Source organism: Barbus barbus (genome assembly GCF_936440315.1).
Source record: "Barbus barbus genome assembly, chromosome: 42".
NCBI lineage: Eukaryota > Metazoa > Chordata > Actinopteri > Cypriniformes > Cyprinidae > Barbus > Barbus barbus.
Window position 1 is genome coordinate 16,693,478 of NC_136720.1, and position 14,361 is coordinate 16,707,838.

General features: G+C 36.7%; 1 protein-coding gene across 1 annotated transcript; it reads right to left on the bottom strand.

Moving 5' to 3' along the window:
* Positions 1-996: 996 nt before the first annotated feature.
* Positions 997-7,487, bottom strand: LOC306861702 (N-acylneuraminate cytidylyltransferase A-like). The gene is made up of 8 exons (XM_079404111.1): positions 6,642-7,487; positions 6,417-6,559; positions 3,901-4,056; positions 3,269-3,402; positions 3,002-3,096; positions 2,732-2,903; positions 1,980-2,139; positions 997-1,712 (listed from the first exon to the last, which is right to left on the bottom strand). Exons 1-8 carry the CDS (start codon positions 6,872-6,874, stop codon positions 1,498-1,500), a joined length of 1,308 nt encoding a protein of 435 aa, XP_079260237.1. The 5' UTR covers positions 6,875-7,487; the 3' UTR covers positions 997-1,497.
* Between the last annotated feature and the right edge of the window lie 6,874 nt (positions 7,488-14,361).

The window sequence follows — 14,361 nt, forward strand, 5'->3', positions numbered from 1 at the left end:
GTTTCAGATTAATTGGAATGCACAGTGAAAAAAAAACATGATTTCTGAAAATTGTTAAAAACGGAGTTATCGGTTTTTGCAAATGAACTCTTCATATATATATATATGCATGCATTAAGAGCCAGGGCGTGAAAACTTTTTGAATTTGATGATCACGGTAAATTTTACTTAATTTGTCTTCTGGAAAACATGCATCTTCTGTAGCTTCTGAAGGGCAGTACTAAATGAAAAACAAGAAAAATATACACATCTTCATTCTGTTCAAAAGGATCTTAATGCATGGCTTTTCCTTCTGGAGCATCAGTGAGCATTTGAACCTTCTGTATTAGTTGCAAATGAGTCCCTCAGTTGTCCTCGGTGTGAAAAGATGGATCTCAAAACCATACAGTCATTGTTGGAAAGGGTTCAAATACACACAAATGCTAATAAACCAAAGCATTTGTGGCACCTGAAGGATTTCTCTGAAGATCAGCAGGCAGTTTAACTGTTTAGCACAAACAAGGGACTCATGAACAACTATCACTAAACAAAAAATCATAGCTGTGGATCATTCAGGTAACAACACAGTATTAAGAATCAAGTGTAAACTTTTGAACGGGGTCATTTTTTAAAATCCAACTATTTTCTCTTGTAGTAGAATAGTCCATATGTAAACATCTTTTAATGTGAAATATCTTATTTAGGTCAGTAGTAAATAAACAATAGCATGCATTTTGTATGATCCCTCTTATTTTGGTAAAATAATTAACATTTTGCAGATTCTGAAAGGTGTATGTAAAGTTTTGACTTCAACTGCATGTATATAGGCTATATATATAATATAAATATTGCACAAATCACAGCAGAGCTATAAATACACATTAGATTATTTTTACAATAAATACTCTTGATTTGACCTTGATTAGATAGCTTCGATACTTGATTACAGTGACATTGATAGTTTATTTCTGCCAGGAATGCAAAATTATATTTTGAATAGAATAACGAGACACAAACCAGTATTCAACAGCGTTTGCTTTCGTTTATTTTTGATCAGTGCTTCGCAACACAGCATACACTTTTTCTCCAAAAGTGCGCACATTATGCATTCACACATTTACCTCACATTTCTTTAAATATAATCATAATTTCTTAATGACTCGCAGAAAGGTTCTCTTCCGATCCATCAGTCAATATTGCGTGATCATTTCCCACATTACGGTGACAGTAAACTTTTCCGTTCGGTCTCAATGCATTTATGCGTCAGTTTATTTTATACAGTATCTGCATTTGGTCACAGTAGAATGAGTTGAGCAAAAACATTGTGTAGGCCTATTAATGTCATGCGCTGAAAGCACCCTTACAATGAGAACGGACCAAATGTGATCATTCAGTGATTTATTAGTGTTATGTTCATATAACTATTATCCCTACCCCCATTTTTCCTGCATATTTCCTTCATCCTATTATATAATTATTTTTAACATTTCAGAATTAAAGAAAGTTCCTTGATCTCTCCTAAAATGTGTTTCTGCAAATTCTATCTTGCTCCATCTGAGACTTGGCCTTCTTTTTCAGCAGTAGGATGTGTTCGGCAAACTCTCGCACAGCTCCGTGACCCGCTGCTTTGCGGCAGATGTATTTGGCATGGTTGAGCGCCACCGTCGGGGCGTCCATGGGTACTGCGCTCAATCCTGCCAGATCCAGGCACTGTACATCCGGCTCATCGTTTCCTGATAAACAGAAGTCAGGAAAAATATTTTGAGAAATCATTCTGTCTTTTGACTGATAGTCATTTTAAAGAAACAGAGGTGTGTTTAAGTCATTCTAATGAAAGATTAAATGATAAAAGTAATAGGTTTTAGTATTTGTAGTTAATATTCAGGTACAATTTTTAAACCTGTAATAAATCACACCAACATTTCTAAGTTACAACATGTTGTTACTGATCATGGCATTTGGCTGATGTAATTGGGAGAAACATAGAGCTCCTGTCTCACCTAAATATGCCACCTCTTTCCACTCCAGCCCTTCTTCCTCCATGAGCTCCTGCACCTTCTCCAGTTTGTCATCCACATCCTGCAGGATCAGACAGCTCATTCTCTTTGAGAGTCGTTTAGCTAAGGCTTTTGCTATAGGGTCTTTTTCTATCAAAATAACCTAGAGGAGAGGGGATAAACAAACACATATACACATTTTAAATTAGTGTTCATCAAGTAAATGACAGATTTTTATGTTTTTGCAAAACTATCCTTTAATGCTCATTTCTTTCTTTAACTAATAGATCAGTCTCCATAGAGACTGTCAAAAATTGCCAGTGCCGACTATATTTCAAGTCGTCACGGCAGGGTATTGGGTAAAGTTTTCAATTAGCAATAATCACACCTCGGATAAACCTCATGGGTTATGATACTGCCACTGCGCAAAGATAACCAGCTAAATGAGACATCTGAGTACTTGTGTGTCTGAGCCCTTGTGATCCTCAATGGTGGGGTCAGCAGAACCCAGTAAAAATCATCAAACTGCACAACACTACACTTAAACTGTTAAAAACAGCAGTTTTTAAAAGTGAAATATCAAATTGCGCATTTTATACCCAAGTTATACTGAATTAAAAGACAAAACCAAGAGGGGTCCCAGTTGCATGATGGGATACGAAGGGGCAAATACAAAAGAGGGATGGGTCTATTGTGTGGGGGTTGGTAAATGTTGGGGGTGAGTAACACAAGGTTGCCAAACAAACCAGAATCACCTTCACTTCCTCTTTCTTCAGCATGTCGATGCCAGCCTGGTCTCTGATGTTAATGGACACCATCTGCTCTCCATTTGCTGAGATGTAGATCTGGCCGTCTGTCAGGCATCCTGACAAGTTACACAGCAGAAGCTTTACAACTTCAGGTTTGTCTTTACCGAAGTAACCAAACCTGTATCAAATACACACACCCACAGATTCAGACTTTGCACTGTTTGCACTGTGGTTGTTTGCTAATATAAAGTTCCGTGGAGATTATTGTTTCTTCACCTCAGCACTCGCTGTTCAGCTACGGGCCAGTCTATGTCAACATCAATATCCACACTGTGCTCTGGCTTCATCTCAAAGTACTTCATTTTTCCACCCTGTGAAATGTAACAAAAATGACAATTATGCAAGATACAAAGAGATTGATTGAGGATACTGATAATATGCTTTCTTGCCTATGGCTTATTATGTCAAGCTTTATTTTGTCACATTATGTAGCTAATTAAGTCAAATGGTGGTCTTTACTCATTTTAAACCCCACAATATTACCTGAAGAAGCCCTTGTTCTATAAGTTCTTTGGTAGCGAAGTAAAAAGAGCCATTTTCGCACAGTTCTCCGTCCCAGTCCTGACGCCGCGGCCTGCGAGCTGGGTTCAGGTTCAACGGCTCAGTGCATTGGCAGACTGGAATATAAATAAAAGGTTAGAGTCTCCAGCATGCAATAATCTCTTAGGCCCATCAAGGCTGCATTTATTTGATAAAAAAAAAAAGGACTTTTGTGAAATATTATTACAATTTAACATAACTGTTTAATATTTGAATACATTTTAAAACAATTTATTCCTGTAATGGCAAATCTGAATTTTCAGCAGCCATTACTCCAGTTCTCTGCTTCAGAAATCATTCTAATATGCTCATTTAACGCTCAAGAAACATCTCTTATTATTATCAATGTTGAAAACAGTTGTGCTGCTTAATATCTTGGGGTAATTGTGATCCATTTATTTTCAGGATTCTTTGATATATAGAAAGTTCAAAAGAACATAAGTTTATTTTGTAAATGTCTTTACTGTCACTTTCAAGCAATGCACTGCTTCCTTGGTGAATAAAGGTATTAATTTCCTTTTAAAAATATCGTACTGACCCCAACCCGAACATTTACAGAGTGCACTTCAACAAACCTTCGTTCTTGACCTCTTGCCATCGGAAATGGTGTTGCCGGACCACAGAGAAGACGGAATCACACCCTTCTTTGGTGATGCACTCCACAGCCTGTTTGAGATGCTGTGGATGCAGACATGGAGATGTGGCCTGGATGTTACAGATGACGCCAACACCTGTGCAAGAACATTACATTAATGGTAACCAATCTGCTTTTGTTGTGTTCCATTTGTAGCCATTTAACACAAAGGAGTGGATTTCTGTGCTCCACCAATTACTATTTACTACCCTGTGAAATTTACTAGCAATATCGGAGTGAAAATGTTTCATACAATTACCAAGAAACAGCAAGTAACACACTGAATTAAATTTGAAATGTTCAAGTAGATAAACGGCAATAGTATTTAATTGTAAAATGTACTCTAAAGACTTTGAAAATGTATTTTTTTACAGTATATTTTACCTTACTTTTTTTAAACTTCAGAGGTCAAAAGAGAATATTGCTCAAGCCTTAAAGGATTAGTTCACTTTTAAAAAAACTTTTGCTGATCATTTACTCACCCCCATGTCATCCAAGATGTCCATGTCTTTCTTTCTTCAGTCGAAAAGAAATTAAGGTTTTTGATGAAAACATTTCTCCATATAATGAACTTCAATGGGACCCAAACGGTTCAAGGTCCAAATGACAGTTTCAGTGCAGCTTCAAAGGGCTTTAAACTAGGGATGCACCGAATCCAGATTTTTGGGGTTCGGCCGAATACCGAATCCACTGTTTAAGATTCGGCCGAATCCGAAACCGAATACCGAATCCTACTCGCATCCTTAGTTTTAACATCGGCGATGTTGTGTACTGCTTAGGGTCCTTACCACTTGAGTGCTGCATTGGGATTGGGACCCGCCGGGTCCCGTGGGACCCAACGCAAATCTCGCGGGAGCGGGCGGTTTGAACTTTGCTGCGGGCGGGAATGGGCGGCTAAAACAAAACACTGCCGGATCGGGAGGTAACCTAGCGACATGATGTCATTGTCAACAAAATCAAAGTACTTGAAGTCTAAAGAAACGCGCGGTAGCCTAAGCGTTTTAGATGTCCCCGATAGCCCAGGCTATATTCATCTTCCCTACCAGTGCGTCAGAATACATGCAGGTCAGGGAAAGGAACAAACATGAATCTCTTTAATAATAGCAATACAATACGTTTTTTTTTCCTGCGGGACGGGAGAAGACACAAAATCAGTGCATCTCTATTATCCTGCGGGAATAAATTCTCAGAGTTTTGCGGGTGCGGGCGGGAGTGGACATACATATTGCGGGAGCGGGCGGTAATGGTCAGAAATTCGGCGGGCGCGGGATGAAGAAAACAGTCCCGCGCAGGGCTCTACTTGCCACCACGAGACAAATTGGCATTGCAAATTGAACATAAAGCTCGACTTGAATCGCCTTATTTTGGTTGAAAGTACTGCCAAACAAAACTTTTTTTGCTTACGAGTTCCATTTTCAGATTCTTACAGCCTACTACATTCGAACGGGTCCTATGTAAACACCTTCACGTAATCAACGACCGTGTGACGTCGTAGCGCAAGTCTAGGGTTCGGTTTCGGTGGAAAATAAATCTTAAGGTTCGGCCGAAACCGAACCCCGTCAAAAAGCCCAGGATTCGGCCGAATCCGAATCCGAATCCTGGATTCGGTGCATCCCTACTTTAAACGATACTAGACGATGAATAAGGGTCTTATCTAGCGAAACGATCGGTCATTTCAAAAATAAATAAAAAAGTTTAAGTTTTATAAGCACAAATGCTTGCCTTGCTCTGTGCTGTGATGCGCGTTCGTGACGTCACGTAATACGCAATGACGTTGAAAAGGTCACGGTTGACTTAGGCGGAAGTACCGGAAGTACCCATTGAAGTTCATTATATGGAGAAATGTTTTCATCAAAAACCTTAATTTCTTTTCGACTGAAGAAAGAAAGACATGGACATCTTGGATGACATGGGGGTGAGTAAATTATCAGCAAAAGTTTTTTTTAAAAGTGAACTAATCCTTTAACAATGAGAATGTTCACCTTATCTCTATATTTTGGGAAATATGCCAAATCTAGCAAGGTTTTGAAGCTTGCAACCTTGAGGAACAAGCTGTATTGCGTCTCTCATGTTTTTGTTAAACAACAATAAATATAGTTCACCAGAACCATATTTTCAATGAAAAAATCCTTACTTCCCAGGTAAATATGACAATAAAATGTCATTATAAACATTCTTCTGCATCACTGCTTGAATATTTGTCAGCTGCAGAGTCTGTTTTTCCGGTTTAATTCACAATGCAAATAACAAAGACATGCCGAGTGAAACTATCCTGGTATGCAACAGCAAGCATGATACTTGGTTTACATGGCTTGTTCCCTGGTTCTATGTTTGTTTTACTCTAAAGTAAGCAGTTGCAGGTGGACACACCTGTTTTACAAGCTGTAGTTGCACCCTTTATATAAAGAACTAACTCAATGCAATGGAATGTGACTGCACCAGAGCCTGATATACAACCTGGGTTTAGTTTGCTGAACTCCTTAATGGTGTCCAGTGAGCTTGAGGAGTCTTTGGACACCTCTGGACTCCTCCTGTGCACTTGAGCACCCCAAGCGCTGGCCACTCTCGCGATCTCATCATGATCAGTGGACACCCAAACACTGCAAAAACATAAACAGCATACGTTTACAGCCACACAGCACAGCCAATCACTGAACGACGTCCCATCACAGATTCACTCACCTGTCGAACACGCCAGAGTCCAGCGCTGCTCTGATCACCCATCCGATCAAAGGAACTCCTGCCAGCATCTTGATGTTCTTCAGAGGGATGCCTTTACTGCCTCCACGGGCGAGAATAAGAGCAGCGATGTGTCTTGAATCATCAGTGTTGATTTTTCTTCGCTTTGCGTTGGAAATGTGCTCAAGACTGTTGTCATTCAACTCATGCATATGGTTTTCCCTAGCTGCGGCCATTAGTGTTGTTAATCAATTAATATCGCCCGGTTACACGGATAATAAGCAAGCAGATAAATGTACACCTTAAATCCAGACGCGAGCCGCAGAGCGCTTCTTTCATCCCGAAGAGAGGGAAATCCAGATCCAACTCCACCCACCTTAATTATACCTAAACCTACCAATCTCCACCCCCTAGGTGTATATCCAACCACGCCCCCTGGATGTTGTGGACTGCAGCGATCCCTACTTGAAGAGTGGTGGACGACGCGTCTCCGCTTCCTTCCATTATAGAAAAGTGAAGCGAATACCTCTCAGTACGGCTGGCCGCTGCCATTGTGAGTAAATGACGTCATTTGGAGCCCGAGTCTGCGCAGTAGAGATTCGTTTGGAGCCCGAGTCTGCGCAGTAGAGATTCGTTTGGAGCCCGTGTCTGCGCAGTAGAGATTCGTTTCAGATAGAACAATTTGGAAATATTGAACAATCTGACAACAAAACCATAACAAGTGACAAAAACCTCGAGGGATTATTCTACAGTTTGCAATGCGTCACTTTCGCGACGCGCTCTGGAAAGCTGCAAAGAACTCTCCTTATCTGGCAAAACATCACTTCCGGTTCGCAGAAGATCAGAAGCAGCGAAACAAACTTTGGCCTCTGGGTGAGAAAGCTCGGCAGCAAGGACGCCACGCTTACTTCGTTGGTCCAAAGGCGTACGTTGATGGTAAAGAACTTGTTTTACAGGACACGGAGGTCACCGAGTGAATTGAACTTGAGTTCGTGTGCTGTTTTGGTCTGCTTTTCTCAACGCGTTTTTTGGCCTAAGAATGTGACGTGTTTTTTTTACCTACAAAATGCTAATTTAAAAGTTGGACATTAGAATGTTACTTTCAGGTACTTTTTAAAAAATATATAATTTATTATTGATTTATATATTTATTTTTGATTATTATATTATATTTGTATATTATATCGATTGATTTGTTTATTTTTTCACTCTATTTGTATTATCGGCTGTTATTGTTATTATTAATATTTTGTAATTTTTTTTTTTTTCTTGAAAAACCCCAATCTTGTTTTGTTTCCAAGGGATTTGTTATTCATCTTATGGGCTGACTCACTTGTTATGGGTTTGTTGTCAGATTGTTCAATGTTTCCAAATTTTTCTATTTGCTCAGTTAATGCAAGAGGGTTGCGTAATGATATTATTTTAAGCGTAAAGCTTAGATTAAGTGTAAAGCTATTTTTTTTTTATATGCAAAATTGCTTACTACTGATTTTTGTTTTATACAGGAGTCACATGCAAATTCTAGTGATTTTAAGTTTTGGAAATCACAATGGGGTGATGATTTATTTTCTTCATTTGGTTCTAATTTTTCAGCAGGTGTTTTAACTTTGAAGCACAAGTTTAGGGGTAAGATAATAGAGACAATATCTGATCCTGAAGGCCATTTTCTCTTTTTATTGGTTACCTTAAATTATATTTTCTTTGTCCTGGGTAATGTTTATGGATTTAATGCCACAAAAAATAATCTCAAATTATTTAATTCAATAGAGACACATTTAGAGTATTTTAAATCTAAATATCCTAATTTGCTTATTCTTTTGGGTGGAAACTTTAAATAAAACTATTAATACTAATTTGGCCAGATCACCACCTAGACTGTCTGATAGTTCATCAGGACTTTGTGGTTTGATCTCCCGATTTGGCCTAATTGATATTTGGCAAGAAAAACATCCTCATGATCTACAGTTTACTTGGTCTAATAGTTCCGGTTCACTTAGATCTAGAATGGATTTTTGGTTGATATCGGATTCTTTATCCAATTTTGTCAATAGGGTTGAAATTTTTCTTTCTATCATAAATCCATCATTCTAGCTTTCGATAACCCATCTTCTTACTCAAGAACATATAATTCATACTGGAAACTTAACTCTGCTTTATTAGAGGATGAGGAAATTTGTTGGTCTGTGATATCTAGAATTACTTCTTTTTTTAACAAAGCTCAAGCCGAGGATAATTTTGGTTCTAATTGGGAGCTGCTAAAATATAATATTAGACTGATTTTAGTCAAAGCTGGAACTCAAAAAGCTAAGCAATATAAAGCAGAGGAACTTGATAGTGTTAAAAGGCTTGTCTGCCTCTCCTGCACTCCTTTTGAGAATTTATCTGTCGACATGAAATCAGAATTGGTTGAACTTCAGAATTCATTAGATAACTTGTATATTCAAAAAGCAAAGGGTGCGTTTGTTCGCTCAAGAAGGAGGTGGTTAGAGGAGGAAGAATGTAATTCCAGCTATTTTTTTAGATTAGAGAAACAGTGAAATCATCTAAATTCTATAAGTAGTCTTAATGTAAATGGAGTGGTTGTAAAAAATTATAAAGAAATTTCAAATTATTGTGAAGAGTTTTATAAAGACATTTATCGTTCCAGATACTCGCGACAGAATTTGGACTTATTCTTTAACTCTCTTGATATAGATCTTATTCCTAAGATTAATGATACTGGTAAGAATTTATGTGACTCTCCTATTCAAATTCAAGATATTTCTGAGGCCATTGACAAGTTAAAACTTAATAAAGCTCCTGGGAATGATGGTTTGACCACAGAGTTTTATAAGAAATTTTCAAATGATTTTTCACCGTTTCTCTTCAATGTTTATTTAGAAAGCCTTAAAAAGGGTATTCTCCAACCCTCTATGACTCAGGTGTTATAAATTCGATCCCTAAACCTCAAAAAGATCACTCTCAGTTGGAAAACTGGCGACCTATAAGTCTTCTGAATAATGATTACAAAATATTAGCCATGATTTTTGCTAAGAAGATTAAATGTGTTCTAGATGATATATTAGATGAATGTCAGTCGGGCTTTATGACAGAAAGACTTATTTCAAACAATATTAGACTTGTTCTTGATATTTTAGATTACTCAGATTTGACACCAGATGACAGTTTTTTTGCTTTTTCTTGATTTTTATAAAGCTTTTAATTCCATTGAACTTCCTTTTATTCTTAAATCCTTGTAGTTTTGGTTTTGGTCCCAATTTTGTTCATGCAATTCAAACTTTGTATAATAATGCCAATGCTTCAATTAAGTTACAACATGGTACTACTCATAGGTTTAATATAGAGAGAGGCATCCGTCAAGGCTGCCTTATCTTTTTCTGCTTCCTATGCAACTTTTAGCCATCCACATTCAAAATAGTAATTTGAAAGGTATTTCTGTGGTAAAAGGTAATCGATCAGTATTAATAAGCCAACTGGCTGATGACACGACTCTTTTTTTTGAAAAATAAAGATCAAGTTCCTTTAGCTTTAGACAAAATTATGTTTTTTTCCTCTGCTTCTGGTTTATGTCTTAATATCCATAAATGTGAACTTTTATCTATAAAAGATTCCATTGATGTTAAAATTTGTGACATTCCGGTCAAATCTGAAGTTAAATATCTAGGTATAATTATATAATAAATATATAAAATATAAAATCTTAATTTTGAACCTCTTATTCTCTCTATCCGACACAAATTAAATTCTTGGTTACAACGTGATTTGTCAATAACAGGTAGAGTGTTGCTTTCTAAAGCAGATGGGTTATCTATAACTGGATGTTTCTGTGGAAACTTGTAGAACGCTGGACAAAATTATAGTTGACTTTGTTTGGAATGCTAAAACCCACTTAATTAAAAAAAGCGTTATGGGGGGGGGGTTTGAGTTGGTGGATTTTTCCACTCTTAATAATTAGTTTAAAGTTAAATGGATAAAGACGTTTCTAAACAACCCCACATCCTGTTGGAATTTTATTCCAAATCATATATTTAATTCAGCTGGAGGTTTACATTTTTTGTTGCGCTGCAACTTTGACATTTCTAAAATACCTTTTATCTTTATCTAGTTTTCATAAACAGACTTTAATAAGTTGGTCACTTATACATGATTATAAGTTTTCTCCACATAGCTATTTTATTTGGAACAATAAAAATATTAGATATAAATATTTTTTTCGCAATTGGTTTGGTAAAAATATACTTTTAGTCAGTCATCTTTTAGATGATCGGGGTGTCCTTTTTACTTATGAACAATTTATACAAGCATTCTCTTTTCCAGGCCCCCCGAGAGAATATGCCATTGTTTTTGGTGCAATTCCTGATTGTATTATATCCTTAGTCAAGTCTGGCCCTAAAGGTTGTTTAGACTCTCTTCTTTTTGACAACACTAACTTATTTGTTGACCAAAGACTTCTCAATACCATGTCAAACAAAGACATTCGTTCAATTATTAATAGATCTCAGATTTCTTTACCTGCATGTGAGTTTTTGGAATAACATATTTAGTGATATAGAATGGGAAGAATTTTGGCTTCTTCGACAAAAATTCTTCTTATCTAATAAAGTTGTTGAAGTCTCTATCAAAATTATCCATAATTGCTATCCGGTAAACTACAAACTTGCTAAATTTAACAATAATATTTCCCCCAATTGCTCCTTTTGCCTTCAGTCTGACAAAACAATCAATCATTTGTTTTGGGACTGTGTGTATTGTAAAGTATTTTGGGTTGACTTTTCCAATTTTGTTAAAAAATATATCCAAATTTCTGTATAACCCCCAAAATTGTGTTATTTGGTTATTCTTTAAATTTAGACCCTTCTCACTGCAAATTTATTATTAATCTATTGCTATTTCTTGCTCAATTTTACATTCATAAATGTAAATTTTCAAATAAAACTCATTTTTTTTATTTTCAGGAAATATTTTGATATGTATGTAAACTCGTTGAGTAACTCTAATAATTATATTGCATGTAAGACTCTTATGGTGTAAGTCTTATAAGATAACTTAGTGTGCTTTGAAATATTGTTTGTAACCCTCATTGTTTTTTTGTTGTTCTCTCTTTGTCTTTGTAATTGTTTTGTTATTTCATAATAAAAAAAAAGTTGTGAGGCGGAGCCAAACCAGACCCTATCAACCATAACGACACGCCCTGTTTTTATAGCATCAAATTACTAGCTAAAATCAAACTTACCACAAAAACGAACAATTGAACATATCAGCGTGATAACAACTACCTTAAATGACCAAAATCATATTTTGGAAAATTGTATTGGAAGTGTAATAATTTTTTTTGTTATGACTCAAGTCTCATTCGTTTACATGGAGAGGGCGGGGTTTATGACCTGTACTGCAGCCAGCCACCAGGGGGCGATCAAAGAGCTAGTACGAGGGAGACACACCCGAGTTTGCGGGCAAAAACCCGGAAGCGAGTTCGCATTTTAGCACTTCCGGTTCCATCGTTTTTTTTGAATGGGATTTTGGTTAAATCCCTTAAATAATGTTCGTGGTTCACACAAGCTCAAGATACTTTCACGTTTTATTCTACGACATAAAACAAACCAGTTACACCCCACTCGTGATTTTTTTTAAGCTGTTGTGTTTCTTAAAAAAGACGGTTGCTAAATGGGAATTTACAGTATTTTCCAGATGAAATAACCCATGAATAGTTTCACGCATTTTTTATTGTTGTTCGACAATGTTTTTTTTGCTTTGCCCCGAAATGCGACACGTGTTCAGAGAGAAGATGCGGAGACCATAAGGTGAACTCTTATTACATGTAAACACCACATTTACAGGCCTTACTTGGAGAAACTGACACTTTAATGATACATAGTGCTTAAAGCTACGTTCAGATTAAATGTTTACGGCAACATGAAGCTGTTAGGAAGCATATAGATTGAGGATTTCCTAGAAGCAAGGATAAAATAACATTCTAACTAAATTATAGGTACTTTGACTAAAATAAGTTAAATCTTACCATATCCAAGAACTCGCTCACTCTGCTATTATTTAATAGATTAAATGCACTAGAATTGCATTCAATAGTACGTGGGGATACGTTTTTAATGAAAATATTCATATTAATTAAGGATTTATTGACTTTTAATGCATCTTATTTCAAATGTCCTTCAGTTAAGATTATTTCATTTATTCACAATACTATTTAGGTATTACTAATGTCTCATTTCAGTTTGGCTCTAGTTTTGTATTTATTCCAGTTTATATGAAACGGTTCATGTAGCGTGGATTAAAATTCATACACAGTGTAAATCCTTTTCACTGAACGTTAAAAATAAGTTTTGAGAAAGTTGTCGGGAGCACGGTGGTGGTGTAGTTCCTTATATATATATATATATATATATATATATATGTTCCTTATAGCCTAAGCCTGCGTCCCAAAGCGCATAATAACCATCCTATGTAATATTAGTAATTTGCAATACTATTTAGGGCAGATGGGCTGGATAGTATGCACATATGGTGTTATTATTTTGTGAAGATTATCTTGGACAAAACGTGTAAATTTCATGAACTATGATTGAACACAGAGCTCATTTTTTGCGATAGTCCAAAAGCCTATGGAAAAATCCTGGCTTTTTGTTGAGGGAAACAGTTTCATGCATGTTTAATTTTATTATATCTTTCAAAAATATTTAATAGATTTAAAACAAAGTTTTAATAACTCTCAGGTAAACGTAGTCAAGTGGATATCGTTGTTACCGCCCTAAAATAATTAATTTGTGGATTAGAGAAAAAACGTTACACATGCTGTTAAAACTCCAAATAAACAGTCCTCAATAGTTCTAAATGGAACTTTCTTCATACGCTGACATTCCTAATTCTAGTAATATAGAGCAGTGGTTTTCAGTCCTGTGCTCTGCACATTTAGCATGTCTCCCTTATCTGACACTCATTTGAGTTCATGGAGCTCTTTCTTAATGAGCTGAGGATCTGAATAAGGAGTGTAAATTAGGGAGACATGCTAAATGTGCAGAGCTATGGGTCTCCAGGAGCAAGTTTGACAAACCACTGATATAGACCCTTTAAGGGCCGACGTCACAGTTACCGTGCGTTCACACCGCCGCCGGCGAGAGCGTCAAAGTGGCCGGAAGTCATTCATTTTCAATGGCAAGCTCCGGCGAGAGCGTCAAAGTGGCCGGAAGTCATTCATTTTCAATGGCAAGCTCCGGCGAGAGCGTCGAGGAGAGTTGATCAGGTCAACTTTATGGTAATGAGCTATGACGCGGTTGGGCGGCAACCAATCGGAATGTAGAAGTCCTCCGCTTGAGAGGGTTCCAGAGAACGCAGTCCTGTAAACTTTGGTTCCGACCGCATTAGTTCCCAAGCATTTTCACGCTAGAACCCTTGTTTTTCAGCGGAAATGCAATTCATTTCCTCAAAACAACACAGATTTGACCAATTGCATTTAGGCTACAGTTCAACCAGGACAGTTTGGAATGTAGGCTGCGCACAAATTAATGTTAATTAAAGACCTAGGCTAGTAAGTCTCCTATAAACTGCATGTTGAAATTAGACTAACTTAGCAATTAACCATGAACACAAAAACACACCACAAATGGTTTTTATTGGTTTATTTAGTTAGCAAACATGTAACTATAATTAAGTTCTTTTCATCGATCAATTTCGTACTTTTACAATTAAAATATTTCATGAGGTTAAC

Excerpts from the sequence above, each read along its gene's own strand:
- LOC306861702 (XM_079404111.1), bottom strand. The coding sequence starts at position 6,874 with ATGGCCGCAGCTAGGGAAAACCATATGCATGAGTTGAATGACAACAGT. Across the intron at positions 3,097-3,268 it reads TAGAACAAGGGCTTCTTCAG|GGTGGAAAAATGAAGTACTT; the intron begins GTAATATTGTGG and ends TACATTTCACAG. Across the intron at positions 2,140-2,731 it reads TGAAGAAAGAGGAAGTGAAG|GTTATTTTGATAGAAAAAGA; the intron begins GTGATTCTGGTT and ends CCTCTCCTCTAG.